Raw genomic sequence first — 21079 nt, 5'->3', positions numbered from 1 at the left:
GAGATCAAGACTTCTTAGAACAATAAATTGTATTTGTTGAGTGCAGTTAGGTTGGTAGGTTAGGGTATATTTAACATCTCTAGAATGACATAGCTTCTCTTATCTCTTGTCTCTCAGGGCCCTGGTTTGTCCGCTCGTCTTGCGCTTGTTTCCCTGGTAGGAAGGGAAAGTTAGCTATCGTTCTTCTAGTCATGTTATATTCACGTGTATATTCCGGAACTATTCGAGGGAGTGATCAATGTTGGAATGTAGTCTCAATGAAATGCAGAAACTACGCTCTCGTTGCCTATAACTAGTTTGTCTTGCGTCTGATTTATTTATTTATTTTGTAGCAGTATATGCTACCTATGGATACTCCGAGGTCTCTTCGGCCATTGTTCAATGTAAGAGTTTCAGATCAAAACATTAAATGAAAAAATTCAGGTGAGAAGATAATAAAAGCAGGTGCTATCGAAGAGTCTCTTATTGATGGGTCCCATAATGTCATTTACTGTTTAATTGAGTCCAAGATATATGGAATCCATCTACCACGTGACCAAACATATCCTGCAACTCTTCGCAGGAGAGCCCATGCAATCAGTCTGAAACTAAGGAAGCTTGCACATTATGGATGGCGTTGTTGTCTAAGATCATTTACTCAGTCAACCTAGATATCGTAATAGACTCCCTTCAAGACAGCATCACCCAACACGAAGTCGCATAACCATCGAGTGAAGGAGAAAGGGAACCTTTAAACATCTTGAAGAGCTAACACACCAACACGGATACACAAGCATTAGCAACTATATCGAACCATGTCTGATCCAGCAGAGCTTATCGGGAGGGTATGTAATTGTGCAAGGCTGTTTTTTTCTCCGCTCTTCAGTTCTCCATACTAACATTATAATGTTATAGGCCGAAAAGAAAGGTGTCCCATCATCAGGTTTTATGAAGATATTTGGATCTTCAGATTCTTCTAAATACGAGGAAGCCGCTGATCTATGTTGGCAAGCTGCAAATCTTTACAAACTTCGTAAAGATTTAAAATCTGCAGGTGAAGCATTTACAAAAGCTGCAAATTACCAATTAAAAGCAGGCAGTGACGACGAGGCAGGAAACACATTTGTGGAAAGTTATAAGAGTTATAAAAGTAGCGGTCAATCAATCGACGCAATAAATTCATTGCAAAAATCAGTAGAAATCTTCACCCAAAGGGGACAATTTAGAAGGGCTGCCAATTATGAATTTGAAATGGGTGAACTTTATGAAACCAGTGTTACCGACTACCCTAAAGCCATCGAATGTTATGAAACTGCAGGTGAATGGTATTCTCAAGATCAAGCCCTAGCATTAGCAAATAAGTGTCTGGTAAGATGTGCAGATTTGAAAGCATTAAATTCTCAATATTTGGAGGCCAGTGAAGTCTACGCCCAATTGATTAAAAATAGTATGGGTAACAGATTAAGCCAATGGTCATTAAAGGATTATTACTTGAAAATGGGCCTTTGTCAATTAGCTGCTACCGATTCTGTAGCTGCCGGCCGTACTCTATCAGAAGGTCGCCAGGAAGATCCAAACTTCTCCGAGTCCCGTGAAGCGCAATTATTACAAGATCTGATAGAGGCCGTCGGTGAAGGTGACAGCCAGTTATTCAGTGACAAAGTATTTGCCTTTGACAAGTACAGTAAGTTGGATAAGTGGAAAACGACGATTTTACTAAGAATCAAAGAAAGTATATCACAGGCAGAAGACGATCTGTTGTAATCGATATCACATGTCTTTCTAATTTCCCTCATGCCGTCATTAGCCACACTGAGACATATTTAGGTTACCTCTAAAGTGGGTGCTGATGCGAAACGCTGGGCTGACGGGGCCTAACCTAACAGCCAACTAGCTGCACTTCCAACAAACAATAGCTGGCGATCATGAAGAGAAGTGGAAGTATATAATAAATACTAAATAGTACAAAATCGTTAAAATCGGGAAATTTCTCTTCACCACCCCCTTACTACTACAAAAAGCGCAGATTCCAATTCGGACAGCCTACACCACCGGTCGCCGACGGTCATTTACGGCATTTCGACTATACAGGATACTTGTAAGTCTCATTCTTGTTTTATCCCACCCAACTACACATATATTTTATTCTTTCATACATTCACTACCACATACCATACAAGTATATATATATACGTTACACTACTATATTTTACCGTATTGTGCTAATCAAAGGCGTCTCAGTGTCCGAGTAAAAGAAACAGCCCAGAAAAGCCGAACATCACAAGGATACGATTAAGATCAACAAGAAGGAAGGAGAGCTCCCTTACGTCCAATCCATTCACACTTGTCAAAACATATAACTCACTTACAACTATTCAATAGTTCTTTGACAATAACTACAGCTTCTCATTTAGACGTCTCTGGGATAGGGAAGAAGTGATTACGACAATAACACTGACGTTTTTGGTAAGAGTCATCGCATCGCAGTTAGAATCATACATACTCGTTAACTCCACACACAAGAACAAAGAGTCGTCGTCACAGTAAAAATATAGCATTTGGGAATAAAGATGGGATTACGCTACTCCTCCTACATTGAGAGTCCCATTTCCACAGAGGATGGTTTCAACAGTATGGGCAGTAGCGTTAACATCTACCAACAGTCATCGAGTAGCTACCCTTACCACTATCACATGCGCCATAGGGAACACACGACTCCCAAGTTCATTACGTATGGTTGTCGCTGCTGTAGAACCCATCTATCGAGCTCATCTCAGATAATGTCAAAGGATTACAGGGGAAAAACTGGTGATGCCTACTTGATGAGTAAATTGGTTAACGTCATTGATGGCAATATTGAAACACGTCCAATGATCACTGGTGATTATTTAGTCTGCGATGTCTTATGCCACTGGTGCAAGAGTTTAGTTGGTTGGAAATATTTAGAAAGTGAAAGGAAAGATCAGAGGTATAAGGAAGGGAAGTACATCATGGAATTGCAGACTGTCTGCAGATGCGGTTAAATGGGATACAGGTAAGGTACAAAAATTTTAAAAGATCAAAAAAAAAAAAAGGAAAATTTACGATCTGGCGAATTGTTTTGATTTTTATTATGCAGTAGGGGTTCTATTATTATTATTATTTTTTTATTTTTGTTATCAAGTTGGGTTTATTTTCAATTTTCACTATATTGGTTAGGTTTATTTCATTGGTACCATGATACCCGATCTACCACGATTTTATCACAGTTGATAAGGAATTATTATCGAGGGGTTTTTGTTATTGTTTGCTCTGGTTTACATGGGTCTTTTCTCTTATTTTATTTTTTTTACCATTACTCACGGTCTCTTTTTTGTTATTTTACTACATGGCTATACCAACAAGGGCGTTGGGGTCAAGGCGGTGGGAGTTTTTATTTGGTTTGATTTTTTACTTCAATTTTATTTTTATTTTTCAATTTTTTTTTTTTTTGGCCTCTTAAAATTCTATTTTATTTTATAAATCCTCTTCTCTTTCTCTCTAAATACTATCGATCAATTGCTGCAACTGCTTCTGCTGCTCCCGCCATCATTATTACTACTAGTATTATTCTACCATCTTTATGCTCGATGTCAAAGTCCGTCGCGGCTCACGTGTGATCTTTTTTCCTCGCTTCATTGCACATAAACCAAATAAAGGTGACATTTCCAACCATATTGAACTGTTCTAGTAGCTCAAGGAATTGTGAAGATAGGAAATATTCAAATCTTTTAGAAAGTTACAATAGTGTCTTTTTTTTCTTTCTGTTTTTCTCTCCAACCTATATTTCATCTCTTGAACTCTCTAATCTGGAGGCTGCTTGAAGATGGAATATATCAAGATTGCTAAAGTGGACAATGTTCTCCTACATCGAAAAGGCATTATAGTCCCTGGAACATTACATCTAACTACACATCATTTGATATTCACTTCTGGCGGTCTCTCGAAAGAATTTTGGTTCTCATATCCAACTATTCAATCTGTTTTCAAAAATGTGGGTAGCGCTTTAATATCTAAATTGGATAAGAATGGTAACCTCCCTCAAGATAACCAAAATTCTGAAACTATTATGAAATCTTACAAGGATAAAGATTTATGGTCATTCACTAACATCAAAATTATAGGTAAAGATTATACCATTTTTTCACTGGATTTTATTAATGAAATGGAAGCCAAAGACGTTTATGATTCTCTTTTAAAACTAACCGTTTTAGATGAAGTTTCTCAATTGTATGCATTTATCTATCTATCAACAAATGCTGAGTCTTCATATAACAGTTGGGATATTTACAATGTTGAAGCGGAATTCAAAAGACAAGGTTTAGAATTGGGATCAGAGCAAAGTCCATGGAGGATATCGACTATAAATGAAGACTACAAATTCTCACCCACATACCCCAGTCATCTGGTGGTACCGTCTCAAATTTCAGATACTTTACTAAGACATACGGCTAAATTTAGATCCCAGGATCGTATACCAGCATTGACGTACTATTATGCCAAGACTAAATGTTGCATCGCTAGATCTGCACAACCTCTGCCAGGTATTACTAAACAGAGATCTGTCCAAGATGAAAGGTTAGTGTCTGAAATTTTCAGATCTTCACTTCATCCGTTATTACGTGAAAAAAACATTATTGTTGACGCAAGACCAACCGCAAATGCAATGGCTCAAGTGGCTCTTGGTGGTGGTACCGAAAATCTCGAATATTATAATTTCAACAAGACTTGTTCACGAATGTTCCTGGGGATAGATAATATCCATGTTATGTCAGATAGTATGAATCATCTGGTGGATAATTTTCTGATCGATGGTGATTTAAACCTGCCGATTGATAAGGCAAGTCTCAACTCTAGTAAAGCTAGTTCCTGGATTAAGCATGTTAAATTGTTGCTGTCATCAACAGAAACTTTGGTCAAATCGATCATTTTCAACAGATCGAGTATCTTGATCCATTGTTCGGATGGATGGGATAGAACCTCTCAAGTATGTTCCCTCATACAACTATGTTTGGATCCCTATTATAGAACCATAGATGGGTTCATGGTACTTATAGAGAAGGATTGGCTTTCCTTCGGTCACAGATTTCAGGAAAGGTCTGGAATTTTGAGCTCAGAGAGTGCATTCCACGATAATACAATGGGGTTCCCAGGGTTTTCAAATGGATTTTCTCAGACTAGCCCAGATCTCAATTCTACTTCCCTGTTTGGTAAAGATGGTAATGAATTATCGGAGATGGAAGGTATGTCAGGCAGCGTTTTAAACTCTGATTTAATGAATAAGGTTTCAGGACATTTTAAGAGGAAGAAGAATAAACGTACTTTGAAATTTGCATCCCCAATTTTCCAGCAATTTCTCGATTGTGTCTACCAATTGCTAATACAAAATCCGACCTTCTTCGAATTCAATGAAAGGTTTCTTCGAAGATTGGTTTATCACCTTCATTCCTGCCAATACGGTACTTTTCTCTACAACAACGAGAAAGAACGTGTAGAGAATGGCGTAATGTCAAAGACTAAAAGCGTTTGGGACTATTTCAAATCTCGTAAGGCAGAATTTATGAATAGAGATTACATTCCGACCCCGTATACACAGTCAGTGGATGATGATGATGTTGATTGGATACTTCCAGATCTCAATAAAGTTCAATGGTGGTGGCAGTTATATGGGAGGAAAAATATCGAAATGAATGGACCTGTGGAAGTTGCAGATAAACATCAAGACCATAATGATGATAATAACACCGCTAATGGTGTATCTTACAAGGAGTTTTTTAAAGGAATGGGTATTAAATTTCCCGTATTTGGGTTAGAGTTATTCGGGAAGAAATGATAGAGTTACGCAATGATAATGAAAATAAGCAAATAAAAAAATTATAGTCATGATGAATGAGTTTTAGGATATTCAAATGGAGTTTTGTCTGCATTTTTTTTTTTTTTTTTTCAATTTATTTAGAGGGTATAAAAAAGGCCTAAAAAGTCAAAGATATTTCTCGTTAAGAATTTAAATAAAGATCACTACAACTTAATCACCTCTGATCTCCAGTTAACCCCACACCATTTGGAAACCGTAACCGCCATGCTTCTTGCCGCTTCGACAGTCTCTGGATCGCAACCAACGTTAATAGCACCTTTCAAATGTCCTTTCAATTGTGGATTTACATCTTGCGGAACTAATGCAGCTATCACCATCAGACTTGTCTCTTGTGCAGATAAAATTTCGTCATAGGACAATATGGGACCATAAACGTGAACCAAGATGTAATACCAAAGGTCCGGATAGGAGGAATTTAGATTGTTAACAATTCTAGTGGAAACTTTGGTATACAGGTGATTCCAGTGTTCCAAACCTCTCTGAGTAATAGCCTCTTGACTCTGTGAATCTTGTCTCCTTGCAGTAGGACAAACGTTTTCATCACCTTTGGCTGCTTTCCACGGATCAATAGGTTTAGTTTCAGGCAATAGAGATGTAGGTGTCACATCTTTCAATTGACTTAAAACATTGATGGATTTCGGAAGACCAGCTAGTGGACCTGCCTTCAACAAAGCTTCTCTAAACTTGATTGTCAATTGTCTTTGTCGTAAGGATGGTTGTGAATACAGTTCATCAATGGATGACCGCAGCTTATGGGATTCAGTTCTAACCAATTCGCACGTACTATGGGCTATGGGCACTGGATCCCTACCCCTTCCAAGTTCATCACTCTGTAACCTCAGAGCATAATGATAGAGTTTGGGAATTTCCTGAGGTTGATTACAAACGCTGAAAGTTACAGCTGCCACCAAATACCAAAGGTCCCTTAAATTTGGATGAAACTGTGATAATTGAACGAGCCTCTGTGCGTTAAGAATTTGATACATCAGGATGAATTGGACTTCATCTCACTGTTACTTGCTTTACTTTAACATTAGCTGACATTTTTCAATTTATACCGTCAATCGAGAACAGGAAAATAATGATGATAATCATGACAATTAGTGACCAACTCTGAGATGAGATGAGTCATTAAGGAACTCAAAAGTACTAATGACGAAGGACGATAAGATTAGGTACCTGAGGTTGAATCAAGTTTTCCACAAGGCACTGACACAATCGATATCGAAACTACAGAATTGGGATATAGTAAGTTCATGCTTCCCGGATTATGCCAGTACAAGGGAAGGTTCTACCAATCTCAGTAATTGTCAGGCACAAGTGATTGAATTTTGGACTGAAATATGTAGGAGAGAATTCGAAGAGATCCTGAGGGAGAGGAACGTTAAAGTGAAATTAGATGAATTGGATGAATTGATATTGGAAGCTAGAGAAAGACTACGAACACTACCACGAGATGAGAAGGGAAATCATGCTAAGAGCACCCCGATCGATGAATTATCAAGTAGTAAATTGATCGAGTGTAATTTATATTCACAAAGGCTACAAACGATGGAACAGCTGGATCAAAGATTACATAAATTGAATCGAGTCAATCGAGATCTAGATAAGGAGTTACAAGAATTGGAATCATCGATTGATTCTGATAGAAAAGATTTAAGTCAATTGTATGATAGATATGTGGGTCAAACGGTTAATAATCCATTGGATGAAACCCTGGTACAAGGTTTGAATGATATGTTATTGGAACTTAGGGAAGAATTGTAAGCATATATAAAAGAAATAAAACATAAGTTATAATGAATTGGGACATACAAAAAATATAAGGCTCTTTTACACATAAACACAGCATCTCAAAGTAGAATACAAAGAAAACTGAAAAGATATGGGAAGGAGAAAGGAAAAACGACAAAAATAAAACAATCAAAAATCTCGTCATATATATCAAGCACTGTCAAGTAGGTAATTTGTTGCAGCTTCCAAATCCCACTTGCATCTTTCTAAGGCATCTACTGCTTCTTGTTCAGTGAAACCCATCCCACTTAGTTCCTCCACAGCTAGGGATCTTGGAGTAGTAGCAATTCCGCGGTTAACAGGTGGCTCCACTTTTTTAGAAGCATTTCCTGAAGGCATTGGACTCTCCACATGGGCACCATGACCAACATCATGACCAACACCAGAAACAGCACTAGTATCAAGTCTACCTTCACCGCTCGATGGTTTCGAGTTTCCAAAGCCTGCAAAGATTTCATCCCACTCGTCGTTGCTGATGCCATCGGGGCTTCTAGGTTGTCTAGAGCTTGATGTATTGGTACCCGTAGGGACATTTTGGTTTAATTCATCATCTAGATCTTTGTGTTCAATTTTCTCAAAATCTTCCATAGATCCTTCATTAGGCTTTGATTCATATATAGAATCAGGAGATTCAGGTGCTTCCTCGTTAGCTTGCTCTAAACCAGCAAACTCATCGTCGAACTCATCACGGTACCCAGTAGGCGCAGGAACAGAGTTATGGGCAGCACCAGAAGGTAAAGGAGAATATGATGAAAATCTATGGTCAAATGCAGATGAGTTAGTTGTACTTGGACCTTTTTGACCAACACCACCTGTCTGGTACATACCTGGAGTTGGACCATTGGAGGCATAAACTTCATCACCAAGTAAAGATGGCTGACTGCCTTGTAATGAAGTTTCCCCACCTCTTGAAGAAGATTCACCAGGGGGAGCAGCAGCTTGTCTCACCTGAGAGTTAGGGTGACTTCTTCCTTGAAGCGCAGCATTAGAAGCCGGACCAGTATCTTCTTTAGTGTCTTGGAATACCTCATCGTCAGAAGAAGTATCACTTTCATTCACATTCAACTCCTGGATAGGTGGGAATTCGTCGTCAATGTTACCATATTTTTCACGAAGGTCTTTTTCACCAGCAGTAGCGGATCTATCTTGAGAACCTCTTTGGGTCAAGTTTTCAATAGAACCACTACCTCTACTACTGCCATATTCTTGATGGCTTGAAGCAGGAGCTTCTGGAACTCCACCACTAGCGGGTGCAGAGCCACCCCATTGACCAGGCATTGCTGAATCCCTTTCACCACCAATGGCTCTGGTAGTGGTGTTATCTTGAAAGTTGTCTGGAATCTCCACATCATCTACCACAGATTGAGGAGCATTGTTGGCAACAGAAGAAGTCAAAGACTGTGTTCTTGGGATACCGTACTCGTTCAAATCACCTTCAAAACGATCTGTGAAATTTTCAGTCCTATCCTGAGCTCTGCGAGTTTCAAATTCATCATCTGCCTCAGTCTGAGAGCCCACAGTAGGGATATCCTTGTCGAATACATCACTTTCAGGACGATCTTCATCCTCACCACCCCCTAACTTTGAGTTGGCAACAGTTGCTTCTACAAACTTAGAAACATCATCCTCATGGGTAGCACCACTTGCTCCAGGAGTAACACCAGGGTTAACACCAGGATCAGCTCTGATATTTCTAGAACCAGGCGCCACCGCTTCATTGAATTGTGGAGATCTGTTAGCAGAGCTGACACCATGAGCAGCCGCACCTCCAACACCAGCAGCAAGACCGGCAGCAATTCCAGCACCAACACCAGCACCGACACCAGTACCAGTACTAGTACCAGAACGAGTACCAGCACCAGCACCAGCACCACTATCAAAGCCAGAAGCTAAGGCTTTACTATGTGCAGCTCTTTTCTTGTTCAAGTCATCAAACATAGCTTGTAACTGGGCAGATTGTTGTTGGTAAGCCTTTTCTTGTTCTTTGAGTGCCTTTCTACGCTTTTCTAAATCCTGACCACGGGTAGCCAAATCTTGGTTTTTTGTTTCCAATTGTTGGTATTTAGTTTGGAGTTGACCATGTTGTTGTTCAACAGTCCTTTGGTAATCATTTAATTCCTTACGTTTGCTCAAGTATACTTGTAATTTCTCACCAAGACCTTGAATTTCATTTTCGAAATTAGCCACAGTGAATTGATTCAATTCCATTTGTTTACTGTTAACGTCCACCATGGATCTCTCTTGTTTAACTTGACGTTGCTTTTCAGCCAGTTGTGCTTGCAAAGTGGAAGACATGGCGTTCAAATTAGAGATCTGAGTTTTTAGCTGATGGTTTTTTTGTTGAGCTTCCTCATATGTTTGAGTCAATTCAGTGACCTTAGATTCCACCGCATGGTAATTGCCCTCAGTGACAGTTAGCTGCTGTTCAAGAGCTGCTGTCTCTTTGTTTGCTTCTGTTAACTTTGCTTCCAACTCTTCAGCTTCTTTCACATTCTGTTCATGAGAGCTTCTCAAACTTTGCAGTTTACTTTCAATGGAAGTTTTTGTCGCATTGACTCTCTCTAATTCTTGAGCTGCTCTAGTCTTTTTATCGGAAGTGATAGCTGCCTGCTTAGTCAAAGAATTAACTTGGTTGGACAAGTTAGCCACTTCAGTGGTAGCGTTGGAAAGTTGAGCAGAGGCTTCTGCATCGGCATACAAATCGTTATTTTTAGATAGACCGCCGGCATTAACACCATGAGCCACATTGGAGGTAGGCATGCTTTGCGATCCATAACCGCCCACTTGTGGTAGCCCTGAGACAGATCCCCGTTGTGGTGATTGGGGAGCCATATTTCTAGGTTGCACAGTTTGTTGACGGTAAGGATGAGAACTCTCTTCTGCTTCTTCTCTAATCACATTTTGTCCCAAATCTGCTTGTGGTGTATAATTTCTAGTCATACCACCGCCAGCAGCAGCAGCATGGCCGTAACTATTGATTGGTATAGAACCACCAGTAGAGTCACGGGAAAAGCTTGAAGTTTGACGCGGAGCTGGCTGTTGTGGAGGTGGTGGTGAAGTAAAGGAGTGGTTTAGTGCCAAGAGATCGTTTAAAGATCCATTATTAGAGTTTTGACGTACTTGAACTGGTGCCTGTTGAGACTCTGCAAAAGAAGGTTTAGATTCTCTTGGAGGCAATGCAATACCACCTTGCTGATTGGGGAAGAGACCCAATGCTGGTGAATGTAAGAGTTGATCTGGAATTACATCTGGTAGTTCTACACCTGCGTTTTTCTTTTGAATCAAAAACATGGCAATTGCGAATTCCACTTTGGTAAATTCTGCATTATTGTGAATGTCAGCCAAATCCCAAACACTAGCCAGAGTCTCCTGACTGAGTCTTGAAGAAAGAAAAAAATTAACAAGCACAGCTGCCCCCAATGAACCAGTATGGTTTTTATCCAAACTATCAAAGATAGCATCAAATTGTCTTTTTTTATCAAAGCCTAAAGACCAATCCGTGGAAGCGCTGGTAAAGACACCACTGGACAATCTTTGTAAGGTATTTTGCCTAGACAAAGGTTTACCCGTGGAATTAGCGCTTATTGGTGCTGTCCCACTGCTAGGACTGGCAACGGTAGTGTTTGGTACATTGGAAGAAGTCGTTGCTGTGTTGATTGAGTTCCATAGTTGGTTGGGTAAGCTACCAGGCAACGGTGTCACAGATGGATGTCTTGACATGCTCAATTGAATCAAATACATGGCCATAACAAATTCCTGCTTGCTCAATGAACCAGAAGCATTCCTATCACATAAAGCCCAAATTTCCCCTAACGTATTTGTTGGTAACCTTGCCTTCATAAAGATTTCCTTTGCCTTATCACCCGGTAAAGCAGGAGTTCCCATGGCAGTTCTATCATAAAGTTGAGAAAATTTTGCCACATCTTGGTGAGGAATTAGTGGAATCGCTGAAAGATTGGAAGAAGTCGCACGAATTGGTGAAGTTGCCACTGGTGAAGCCGCATTTTCATTGTTACCAGCCATTGTTGCACCTGCTGCCAAGGGTGTTGATGTGTTGGAACCACTAACATTACCCCCACCAAGTACTGGTAATCTGCCAGAAGGTGTTTCGTAAAGCGCTGGTGTAACAGGTAAATTTGGTCTCTGCTGCAAATGTGAAATCATTCTCAATGCTGCAGAAAACTCTGTATGGTTTAGAAACCCCTTGTTATCCGTATCCACAGCAGCCCATATTTGCGATAACGATGATGCTGACAATCCAGATGCTGCAAACAATGGCTTTACAGATTCACCTGTAACAATACCCAAATCTTCTCTATCGAGCCGGCGGAATTGTTGACTATAGAAAGTATTCTCATCCGGCTGCAATGGCGTTCGAAATACAATGCTTCCACTACCACTCATAATCGATATCGATATGTAATCTCGTATTGAAAATCTATCGATTGATGGTATTACCTCTGTAGTAAAGTGTGTATTACTCCTGTTCTGATCCTTTATGGCAAAATAGGAGCCCATATTGGTTTAAAGGGCTGTCCCGTAGGTTGTGATCAAAGTTCCTGATCAAGAGTATTTACTAACTGGTGAATCAATCATATACCGCTATTCAACCGACCTTTAGCAGCTAAAGTACTCATTCATACCATATTGCATCTGCTTGTCGTTATGCAATTACCGTTTGAGATTCGTTGGAAGTACTTTTGTGTCTTTTGCAGCAGTTCTCTGCTGTGTCTTTACCTTCGGCGTGGTTACGGACAACATTATTGCTGAAGTCGTTCAATTGCATGACAAACTGGTTCATTTCCTTGCATTTTGTATTGAATCGTGGTTATTCTGTCGTCTCATTGTGAACAGAGTGATCAAATTTCCCTTAGGACGTCTGTTCAATGTGGATAATGACAATGAATACGGTACTGATTATGCCGAACAAAATTATAGATGTTTGAAAGTTAGTAAGTTTACACTGGCTCTTGTTGTATGTATCAGCGCTGCAATTACAAGTGAATTTCTACAAAGGCAGTTATCTGGCGGCAGGAGAACTTTCGATCCTTTGGATATGGTTTACAACGTCTTGGGTAGTCTTTTGGGTATTGCAATTGCGTATAAACATGAGTGAATTGAAGAAATACTAAATTGTATATACAAGTAATTATATTATTTTCCCATCTCATTTTAGTTTGATATAAGCTCTGTGTGTGATTGCAGTCTTATGCATTTGGTCTCTTTTGTCAAATCCAGTAGATTTACCTCTGTAGACAGCTACTAGTTCTTCACCAAGGCGAACGGAAAAGTCACAAGAAGTACGTTTGTCGGCACCTTCCACAATCCATTTCCATGCTATACGATTTCTTTGCCTTTGATTTAGTGGCACAGGTATCACCGCGGCTTTAGCAACACCTGTATTAAATGTTTTGACCACCATTAATGGTGCTAAATCATCCAACGACTTTTTTAATACTTCCACTGGATCTTGACGAGTTTGACAGAACACCAAATAAAGAGCTCTTGATAGAATCGTTTCTGCTCTTTGCTTTTTACCATGTCTCATAATCATATTAACCACATGTTCCACAACTGGATCTCTACGTTCTGGTAATGGTGTTGTCTTCAGTCTTTCTACTTCTTCGATTTGTTCAGGTGAAGGTTCAAATTTGGTTTCCAATGATGAAATCTGTTGGGACATGTCAATTCTTGACTGTCCAGGTGGTGCTAAAGAAGTCTCTGGTAAAAATTCCTGCTCTGAAAACTCTGCCTTTAACGATTTAATAGCTTCTAACCACTCATCCACTTTTTCATCACTCAAGGATTCGTTGACGCTACCAGTGCCACTGGCAGCATGAGAGGGGTTACTCTGCCACCTCATTGTCGTTAATGGTACCGCTAATCTCGATGGAGCACAACATACCCGACTGCTTCTAGCTATCGTCTGTAAACCCTTGCTGCTAAACCTCAACATGACTACTACCGGGGGTGAGGGAGATGGGGAAAGGGGTAATTAATATTCAGAAAAAAGGATTAACACACTGTCAATTGACAAAAAAGACACTGAACCGACTTTATACACCTTTTCCTTGTAGTTGATCAGTCGAAATATCTGAAAATTTTTTGTATGAAGTTGGAGTTGAAGAAGAGAGAGAAAAAAAAATAAGAACAAGACGCGCAGCTCGATGAGTTCGAACACTGCTTCAAACTATAGAAGAATAACAAGTGCCAAACCGATATAGAGCTGGTCTACTGCCGGATTGCACTATTTATTGCCATTACTATACTTTACACTCCTCCTGCTCAAATATATATCTTCTTCCAATAATTTGACTTATCCAGAGTGGAAGAAAGCGTTAAAAAGATAAGAAGTTCATATCATTGAAGATGACCACTTCCATACGACAAGAGGGGCCCAGTGTCGGTGATGTCGATCATAATATGATGGGAATCGAGTCGAAGGAACTTTACGAATTCTTACACAAAGTAGTTGAGGATCAAGATTTAGAAATCTTCGAGAAAAGCGATGCGCGCCTAGTTATGAAAGACCTAATACCACATATGACTATTGCGATACCGGAACGAATTTTCTCGATGCCACAGGAGACTTCAGTTGAATTGCAAAAACGACTGTCAAAATTAGCGGCACATTTGGATTCAAATTTCTCTGCAAATGGACAGTATCCATTCACCATGAGGCGTATATGCGAATTATGTTATGATCCCTTAAAATACTACAAAGTTAATGAATTATCAAAATTTGTGAATGCAATGAATTCGTGCTGCATGGTTTCAACAGCCTGGGGAACATACACTAAAAAAGAGGAAAAAGATGCTAGTCGTGGTGAAAATAACAGTTTAAATGGATTGGATCAAGAAGATGTTTCCTTAACTAGAATACCATGGGTGGATGAAAAGGCTGATACTTCGTTAGCTCCACTAATTGCACAAATTGATAGTCTTATGAGTGTAAATTTTGCATTTGATGAAGATGAAGAAGTTGTTGATGATGACGTAGATTTTGGACCTGGAAGTCATCGAGATGATCATTTTGATATGGAAGCATATGGTGGTAGCATATTAGATTGTGACGAAGAAGATGACGAAGAAGATGAAGATTATGTGGAGGGTTTAAAATTTGATGGAGAAGATAGAGAAGAAGAAGATGATGAAGAAGAAGAGGATGACGAGGAAGAAGATGAAGCAGAGGAAGAAGATGAAGAAGAAGAAGAAGAGAAAGAAGAGGAGACAGGAAAACATGAGGATGGACAAGAGATGGTACAGGAGGAAGCAGAAGTACGACATCAAGAGGCATACCCGACAAACAGACGATCGCCAGCAAAGCGTAAGACCACAGAGCTGGATAACTACGAATACGGAGAAGAGGGGTCATTACACGGCTACACAACACCTAAAAAATTTCGACAAAATATTAATAATAGTAACAATATTAGTGATGATCATCAAGGTATCCACGAATCCCCACAAATCTCAAGAATACCACAAAATGATGGCACACCAAATTTTTCTCAAGAAGTAGTATCGCCGGCGGATAATGCTGATGGTATTGAAACTAATGGATCTCACGAGGATAAGAACCGAAGTTTAATAGACTCTAATTATGATAATGATATAAGCAGTCCACTGAGCAACAGGACAAGACTATCTTAGTTACAGAAGGATATAAAGTAATAGAAAGAATAAAGAAAAATTTGTATTGTTGTAATATTAAAACATTTTGTTTTTGTTCTTTTTTTTTGTAAAGTCACTCAGCAGTTCTCTTATATTTTTGTACTTTCTTAGAATATGGAATGGTTTATATGAGGGGGAAAGTGCATTGATATATACAGAGGGTCATATATATGCCCTTCTCACCCTCTGACAATAAAATCTTATAAATAAATATGTTTCTATCTTTTCCATCGGAATTGGGGAATAATAAATTGTCGTTTGAATTCGTACTTCTTTTTTTGCATTTGTTGAAATAAATTACCATCTCATCATGGACATGTCGTTTCTGATTCTTGTGTAATCCAATAAACCTTCGATTTGGCCAGTACCAGCAATAGCGATATCTTGGTCCCACAATCTATGGCCAGCCCATTCTTTAACATCCTTAGAAGAAACTTGGTCGATCTTAGCAAAGACTTCATTTAAACTTGGTTTGTGACCAACGGACAAAGCGGAAGCACCCAATAGAGATGCTGCTTCAGCGTGGTTTTTAGCTTCAGTAGCCAGTTTCAACTTCAATAGAGCCTTACCTCTAGCCACTTCAGCTTCCGTAATAGAGACAGTCAATCTGTTCCATTGTTTCAAAGTGAAATGAACCAAATCATCGAGGTTACCAATATTTCTAGTGACGGTAGAGAAACCCCAAAGACCAGAATCTTTGTAACTGTGGGAGAAATGGTTGAAGCTATCACACAATCCATATTCTTGTAACCAATCTAGCAATTTGACACCTTGTAATCTGGAAGCAGGTTCAAAAGCGTTGTAACTACCAAAAATTTCAGCGGCAACTTTAGAAGTGAAATAATGAGGGGAAGAAACAGGTTCACCTTCAGCGGCAATAGAAATCCAAGCCTTTGGCAAAGTGTCGTCTCTCATTCTAACTTCAGAACCTAAGAAAGAGGATTTCTTATTAGAAACAACCTTTTCACCAGAACCCAAGGAAACATTAGATTCAACAGCCTTAACCAATTCATTATGGCTAACGTTACCGGAACCAACAATAACAGCATTACTGTTAACAAAGTTGTTCTTGGCAAAATGGTCCAAATCAGAGGCCACTAAAGTTTCTACGGATTCTAAAGTACCTCTGGTTGGTAGAGCCAATGGTGTGTTTTGGAATGCAGTGCTGTGTAAATGTTCCAAAACACGACCTGCATGATCATTCTCTTCAAAACTGGAAACCTGAGACAAAACCTTAGACTTAGCTGATTCAAAGATTGATCCATCTAGTGGACCAGAAATCTTTGATTGCAAGAAATCAAGTGCCTTACCAACGGAACCTGGTTTACTGCTAACCAAGTAAGATTGGAAATCTCTTGAGATTTGAGAGTTTAATGCCAAACCAGATTTAGCTGCTTGAGAGCCATTGACAACGTCGGTGAAAACATGAGACCAGATGTTAGAAACACCGTTGTTGTAAGGATTTTCAGCGGTTGAACCAGAGCCGAAAACAACACCAACGGCACCTGAGGTAGCATTTGGATTGTGTTCAGTTGCAACCTTTAAACCATTGGCTAATTCCGTAAATTCCGCTTTGGGGGCAGCTTGGGTCGCAATGGATCTTTTCAAAAGCTGAGACGTTCTGAGGGTCGAGGATCTCAACATCTTATTGTGTTGTAATGACGGGAAAAAAAGAGGGCAGACAGAGGAGTACGTTGAAAGGGTTCCAATGCGAATTCAAACTCGAACCAAATCGAAATCAATTTGCTGATACCTACGTGTTTGTAGATATAAAGTTTTGCCAGAGAGAGAGAGCTGGTAGGTTAGCTAGTTAGAGAACTTCCCCCTCGTTGCTGGTGATTTCTCAAACCGCCGTCCATTGGAAGTTAAGGAAAAAAAAAAAGGCCAAAATAAATCGATCCTATTGGCTGGTAGACAGCACGTGATGCGGGGAAGAAATAAGACGAGTGGAAGACGTAGGATAGAGATACCTGAAATCTGAAGAGCTTAGGGTCTTGGTAACACGCATATTTAGCTCAATTCTTTTTTTGTTTCCAACCGAACATATCCAGCAGAGAGCACGTGACAAATCGTAATAGGTGACAGCGGCTAACTGGGTGATAAATCAGCAAAAAATTTGTAAAAAATTAAATTTAAGAATTAATGGGGCATACTGGGAATTGAACCCAGGGCCTCTCGCACCCAAAGCGAGAATCATACCACTAGACCACACGCCCATATAAATTCTTATTTGTATGTTTTGACATACAGGGACAAACCACCCACAGACCATCATTAGCATCTTAACCTCCGACGAACGCGCGACGAGATAAAATGAATTTGACATGTTTTCGCCGTCCGTGGTATGCGGATAAACGGAGATACCATTCGGAGTATTGCCGATTACCGATTGCCCTGTATACACGAAGAGCGGACGGATAACGTTTAACACCTCTACCGCTCGACACAGAAGGCAACAATAACGATAGAAGAAGAAAAGAACGTCAATCCGCTATTCGGTCTTTGCATGTTTTATCTGGCTTACAAACCTCGTAACGAAAAAAGGTAAACGGCGCCTAAGCGAGATGACACTTATTTAACTAACGGCCGATTGACGGATATACGGCAAAGAGAAAATTAGTAGGATCCGAACGGAAGAAAAAAAAATTGTGCCGCGGGAGTTCATATTCGATATATTTTCCGCTTTCCGACAATATTAGTACCATACAATTTGTCAACACTTGCAAACTAACGACGGTTGTTATAATGGTGCTTAACCACTCATGGCAACTGAATAGTTACACCATCATGCTTATTCATGCATGTAGGAAGAAGAGGAACTGAAGGAAATAAAAAAAAATAAAAAAAATAACTCTTGCCTAGTATAAATACAAGTAATAACTAACCATAGGATAACGCTGCGGGATTGAACTATTTCTGCGAATAGGATGCTGGATCCAAGAAATCGATAAAAAATTTTATCAACCCCAACAACAATTCAATATATACTGCATTAGCTCGATGATAGGTACGACTGTATCTATTTCTCAGCAGTACTTGTTAGCCGGTAAGGCGAAGAGGAAATTACTAAAATGTGCATCTACTGAGAAGAACAAGGACTACGATTTGAGAATACTCGTTGGACATGCGAATTTACTAGATAGACTTATGGATAATATTGATTCATTTACTTATTCGCAGAGGCAAGAGAGCGGCGCCGTTGAGTATGTGAGTAGCGATGACGAAGAAGATGAGGAAGAAGAAGAAGACGACTCGGATCAAGAAGATGAATTACATGCACAGGAGTCCCTCTCCGATGAGTCGTCAGGTACGGAATCTGAAGAAGAAGAAGAAGAGGAAGAAGACGAGAAGCGTGTAGAATCTCCAGTAGGGTACTATGGAAGCACACCTCGCCATTCACAAAGCGTTCATTTCGCCACTATATGGGAGGAAGAATCGGAACAACGAGGATACGTGCCGCTGAAGCTGGGATGTCCGGATAGTTACTCTAACACCGGCTTGAGTGATGAACATGGAGATTACGAAGATGATGAAGAGAGCGAAGACGAAGTTAGTACGGATGGGAGTGATGTAGAGCAGGATCTTTCCATGATGCCCATGGTTATCAAGACAGATATGCCTATAAGCGTTTAACCGATACCCTCTACGAAACAGAAATGAGTTACGACTATTCACGAATTAATACCCACGATTTAATTGTTAATTTATTCATTTTACATTTGTATTATATATAAAAAACAACAAAGATTATACCACAATGCCCATTTATTAAGATTCTTTTTCAAATATTTGTCTTTGGTAATCGAAATCTTCCACTTCAACCCATTGTTCACGCCATACAAAGTCGGTAATCTTGGTATCCTCAGGTACACCATCAATAGGGAAGAAATAAACAAGTGCAGTGTAGACTATTGCACCTAGTAGATAACCGATGAAATAGTTTAGATAATAGACTTTCATCGAACCTTCCGTCACGTGGACCCCGGTTGATCCAAGGAAACCGGGGAAATTAGGTACAATACCAACGACATAGGCAACAACAGCTCTCCAGTTTGTACCCCAGCGATTGTATTTGTAATATGATTCAGGCTTTTTCGAGTAACAGTGGAATACATCGATATAACCTTTGCGGACAATGTAGTAGTCAGCGAAAATTACGCCTGCAATTGCCGATAAAAATACCGCGTAAGCACTTAAAGCTGTAGTGAACTTAGAAGATGATGCCAAAAGATTCCAGGGACAAATGCATAGAGATAGACATGCACAAATGTAACTACCACGACGAATACTAATAAATTTGGGTAGAAGAGCTGACATATCTGTACCGGCTGGAATTGCATTTTGCGATAGATTAGCACCCAATTGATCGAATGCGAAAACTGCTGCAATGAGGAAAACACCTGCACGATCACCTGAACTAAAACCTTGTAAATAACGTGCCAAGATATCAAGTGGACTCCAATAATTAACGCCATAGATAGTATAAGCAGCACTTACACATACGATACCCAGAAGTGAAATGACACCAAAACATAGTGGAATTGAAATCCATTGTGACCATAAAGCGGCACGTTTATTTTTACCAAATCTCGAGAAATCAGGTGCATTAAGGACCAACGTTGACATATTATCCATGGCGCTCATAATCGATCTTATGACGGCCCATGCCCTTACCGGTGTGCTTACATCTTTACCCGCATTAAGAGCTCCGAGATCTACGCTACCGCCGCACTTACGAACGGACCAAATTAGAAGCGCGAACGCTCCTAAGGGTGTAATAAAAGCCTTGGCGGCAAAGATACCACGTAATTTATGAGGAGGAAACCATAAAAACGGTAATGAGAAAATCCAGTAGATGATAAAAGAGACTAACTGAAAGGAATCTAAATTATTATTTTTGATACCATTACCAAAACGACGATCCAAGTCAGTACCAAATATAGCCTTTAACATCAATTGAACACATTGCCCACCCAAATACGCCATTGTAGAATACCAAACGCATGCCATAACAACACGATTGAGAACAATCCATAATGAAAAATAAGTTCCAAACGCAACACGACAGGCAATGGGGAAAGACAAGTGATAAACGTTACCAACACGAGACGCTAGCACAACAAAAGTAGAAACGAACAAATAACCAAACCAGATACAAATCCAACTCTGCCACCACTTAAGTCCTAATTGTAATCCAGTGGCAGAAATTTGCCATGTGTTAACATTGAATGTACCACTAATCCAAAAGAAAACATAATATTTCCAACTCCATGTTCTTCTACTACTTTCCACAGGCCTTAGCTCCTTATTGTAGACAAAAGCATCTACAATAGACCCTTCTTGGTTATGGTTCACCTCGATAAAGTCTAAAAACAACCGCCTGAGTCTACTGGCCTTACTTGTGCCTGATGATGCCCATTTTGACTGGTGTTCCAAATCCACAGAGTTTGGCTCATTTACTGATACCTCTTCCACGGACTTGGAATCCTCTAGCGGTTGTACAGAGACGTGTGCTCCACTCTCGACCTTGTTTTCGCTCATATGGTCGAGCTTGTTCATGCTTATTAGGTCTGATGAGATGAGATGAGATGAGATGAGATGAGATGATGTACGGAAATAAGAAAAGGCGCTATGAGATGAGATGGAGTGGAATGCCAGACTAGGAACAGATATCAGCTCTTTGAAATACAATATCACTATTTCTTAAGTATAATTCAAGATACATTAAAAAAAGCTGTA

The 21079-nt window shown here is 39.7% G+C and overlaps 11 protein-coding genes and 1 non-coding gene across 12 annotated transcripts; 6 read left to right on the top strand and 6 right to left on the bottom strand.

The window, feature by feature from the left end:
• Positions 1-794: 794 nt before the first annotated feature.
• On the top strand, positions 795-1743 carry SEC17 (alpha-soluble NSF attachment protein SEC17; the record flags this gene model as incomplete). Its single annotated transcript, XM_002498723.1, has 2 exons — positions 795-824; positions 895-1743. The coding sequence occupies 2 exons, from the start codon at positions 795-797 to the stop codon at positions 1741-1743; spliced, it is 879 nt and encodes a 292-aa protein (XP_002498768.1).
• An 806-nt stretch (positions 1744-2549) lies between these two features.
• MOH1 (Moh1p) lies at positions 2550-3002 on the top strand (the record flags this gene model as incomplete). The annotated part of the gene is made up of 1 exon (XM_002498722.1): positions 2550-3002. One exon carries the CDS (start codon positions 2550-2552, stop codon positions 3000-3002), a length of 453 nt encoding a protein of 150 aa, XP_002498767.1.
• Positions 3003-3823: 821 nt separating this feature from the next.
• On the top strand, positions 3824-5830 carry YMR1 (phosphatidylinositol-3-phosphatase YMR1; the record flags this gene model as incomplete). The annotated part of the gene is made up of 1 exon (XM_002498721.1): positions 3824-5830. One exon carries the CDS (start codon positions 3824-3826, stop codon positions 5828-5830), a length of 2007 nt encoding a protein of 668 aa, XP_002498766.1.
• Positions 5831-6015: 185 nt separating this feature from the next.
• PXP2 (Pxp2p) lies at positions 6016-6858 on the bottom strand (the record flags this gene model as incomplete). Its single annotated transcript, XM_002498720.1, has 1 exon — positions 6016-6858. One exon carries the CDS (start codon positions 6856-6858, stop codon positions 6016-6018), a length of 843 nt encoding a protein of 280 aa, XP_002498765.1.
• A 166-nt stretch (positions 6859-7024) lies between these two features.
• Positions 7025-7639, top strand: NNF1 (MIND complex subunit NNF1; the record flags this gene model as incomplete). Its single annotated transcript, XM_002498719.1, has 1 exon — positions 7025-7639. One exon carries the CDS (start codon positions 7025-7027, stop codon positions 7637-7639), a length of 615 nt encoding a protein of 204 aa, XP_002498764.1.
• Positions 7640-7816: 177 nt separating this feature from the next.
• Positions 7817-12184, bottom strand: EDE1 (Ede1p; the record flags this gene model as incomplete). The annotated part of the gene is made up of 1 exon (XM_002498718.1): positions 7817-12184. One exon carries the CDS (start codon positions 12182-12184, stop codon positions 7817-7819), a length of 4368 nt encoding a protein of 1455 aa, XP_002498763.1.
• A 649-nt stretch (positions 12185-12833) lies between these two features.
• Positions 12834-13622, bottom strand: RSM7 (mitochondrial 37S ribosomal protein uS7m; the record flags this gene model as incomplete). Its single annotated transcript, XM_002498717.1, has 1 exon — positions 12834-13622. One exon carries the CDS (start codon positions 13620-13622, stop codon positions 12834-12836), a length of 789 nt encoding a protein of 262 aa, XP_002498762.1.
• Positions 13623-14035: 413 nt separating this feature from the next.
• PSY4 (Psy4p) lies at positions 14036-15319 on the top strand (the record flags this gene model as incomplete). The annotated part of the gene is made up of 1 exon (XM_002498716.1): positions 14036-15319. One exon carries the CDS (start codon positions 14036-14038, stop codon positions 15317-15319), a length of 1284 nt encoding a protein of 427 aa, XP_002498761.1.
• Positions 15320-15637: 318 nt separating this feature from the next.
• COR1 (ubiquinol--cytochrome-c reductase subunit COR1) lies at positions 15638-16984 on the bottom strand (the record flags this gene model as incomplete). Its single annotated transcript, XM_002498715.1, has 1 exon — positions 15638-16984. The coding sequence occupies one exon, from the start codon at positions 16982-16984 to the stop codon at positions 15638-15640; it is 1347 nt and encodes a 448-aa protein (XP_002498760.1).
• Positions 16985-17484: 500 nt separating this feature from the next.
• Positions 17485-17556, bottom strand: ZYRO0G17908r. Its single transcript has one exon. It is a non-coding gene; the product is annotated as a tRNA-Pro (tRNA).
• A 784-nt stretch (positions 17557-18340) lies between these two features.
• ECM13 (Ecm13p) lies at positions 18341-18973 on the top strand (the record flags this gene model as incomplete). Its single annotated transcript, XM_002498714.1, has 1 exon — positions 18341-18973. The coding sequence occupies one exon, from the start codon at positions 18341-18343 to the stop codon at positions 18971-18973; it is 633 nt and encodes a 210-aa protein (XP_002498759.1).
• Positions 18974-19108: 135 nt separating this feature from the next.
• Positions 19109-20899, bottom strand: FUI1 (uridine permease; the record flags this gene model as incomplete). The annotated part of the gene is made up of 1 exon (XM_002498713.1): positions 19109-20899. One exon carries the CDS (start codon positions 20897-20899, stop codon positions 19109-19111), a length of 1791 nt encoding a protein of 596 aa, XP_002498758.1.
• Positions 20900-21079: the final 180 nt, after the last annotated feature.

Source organism: Zygosaccharomyces rouxii (genome assembly GCF_000026365.1).
Source record: "Zygosaccharomyces rouxii strain CBS732 chromosome G complete sequence".
Lineage (NCBI taxonomy): Eukaryota > Fungi > Ascomycota > Saccharomycetes > Saccharomycetales > Saccharomycetaceae > Zygosaccharomyces > Zygosaccharomyces rouxii.
Note: the sequence above shows the minus strand (reverse complement) of the source record. Positions and strands in the feature narration are given on the sequence as shown.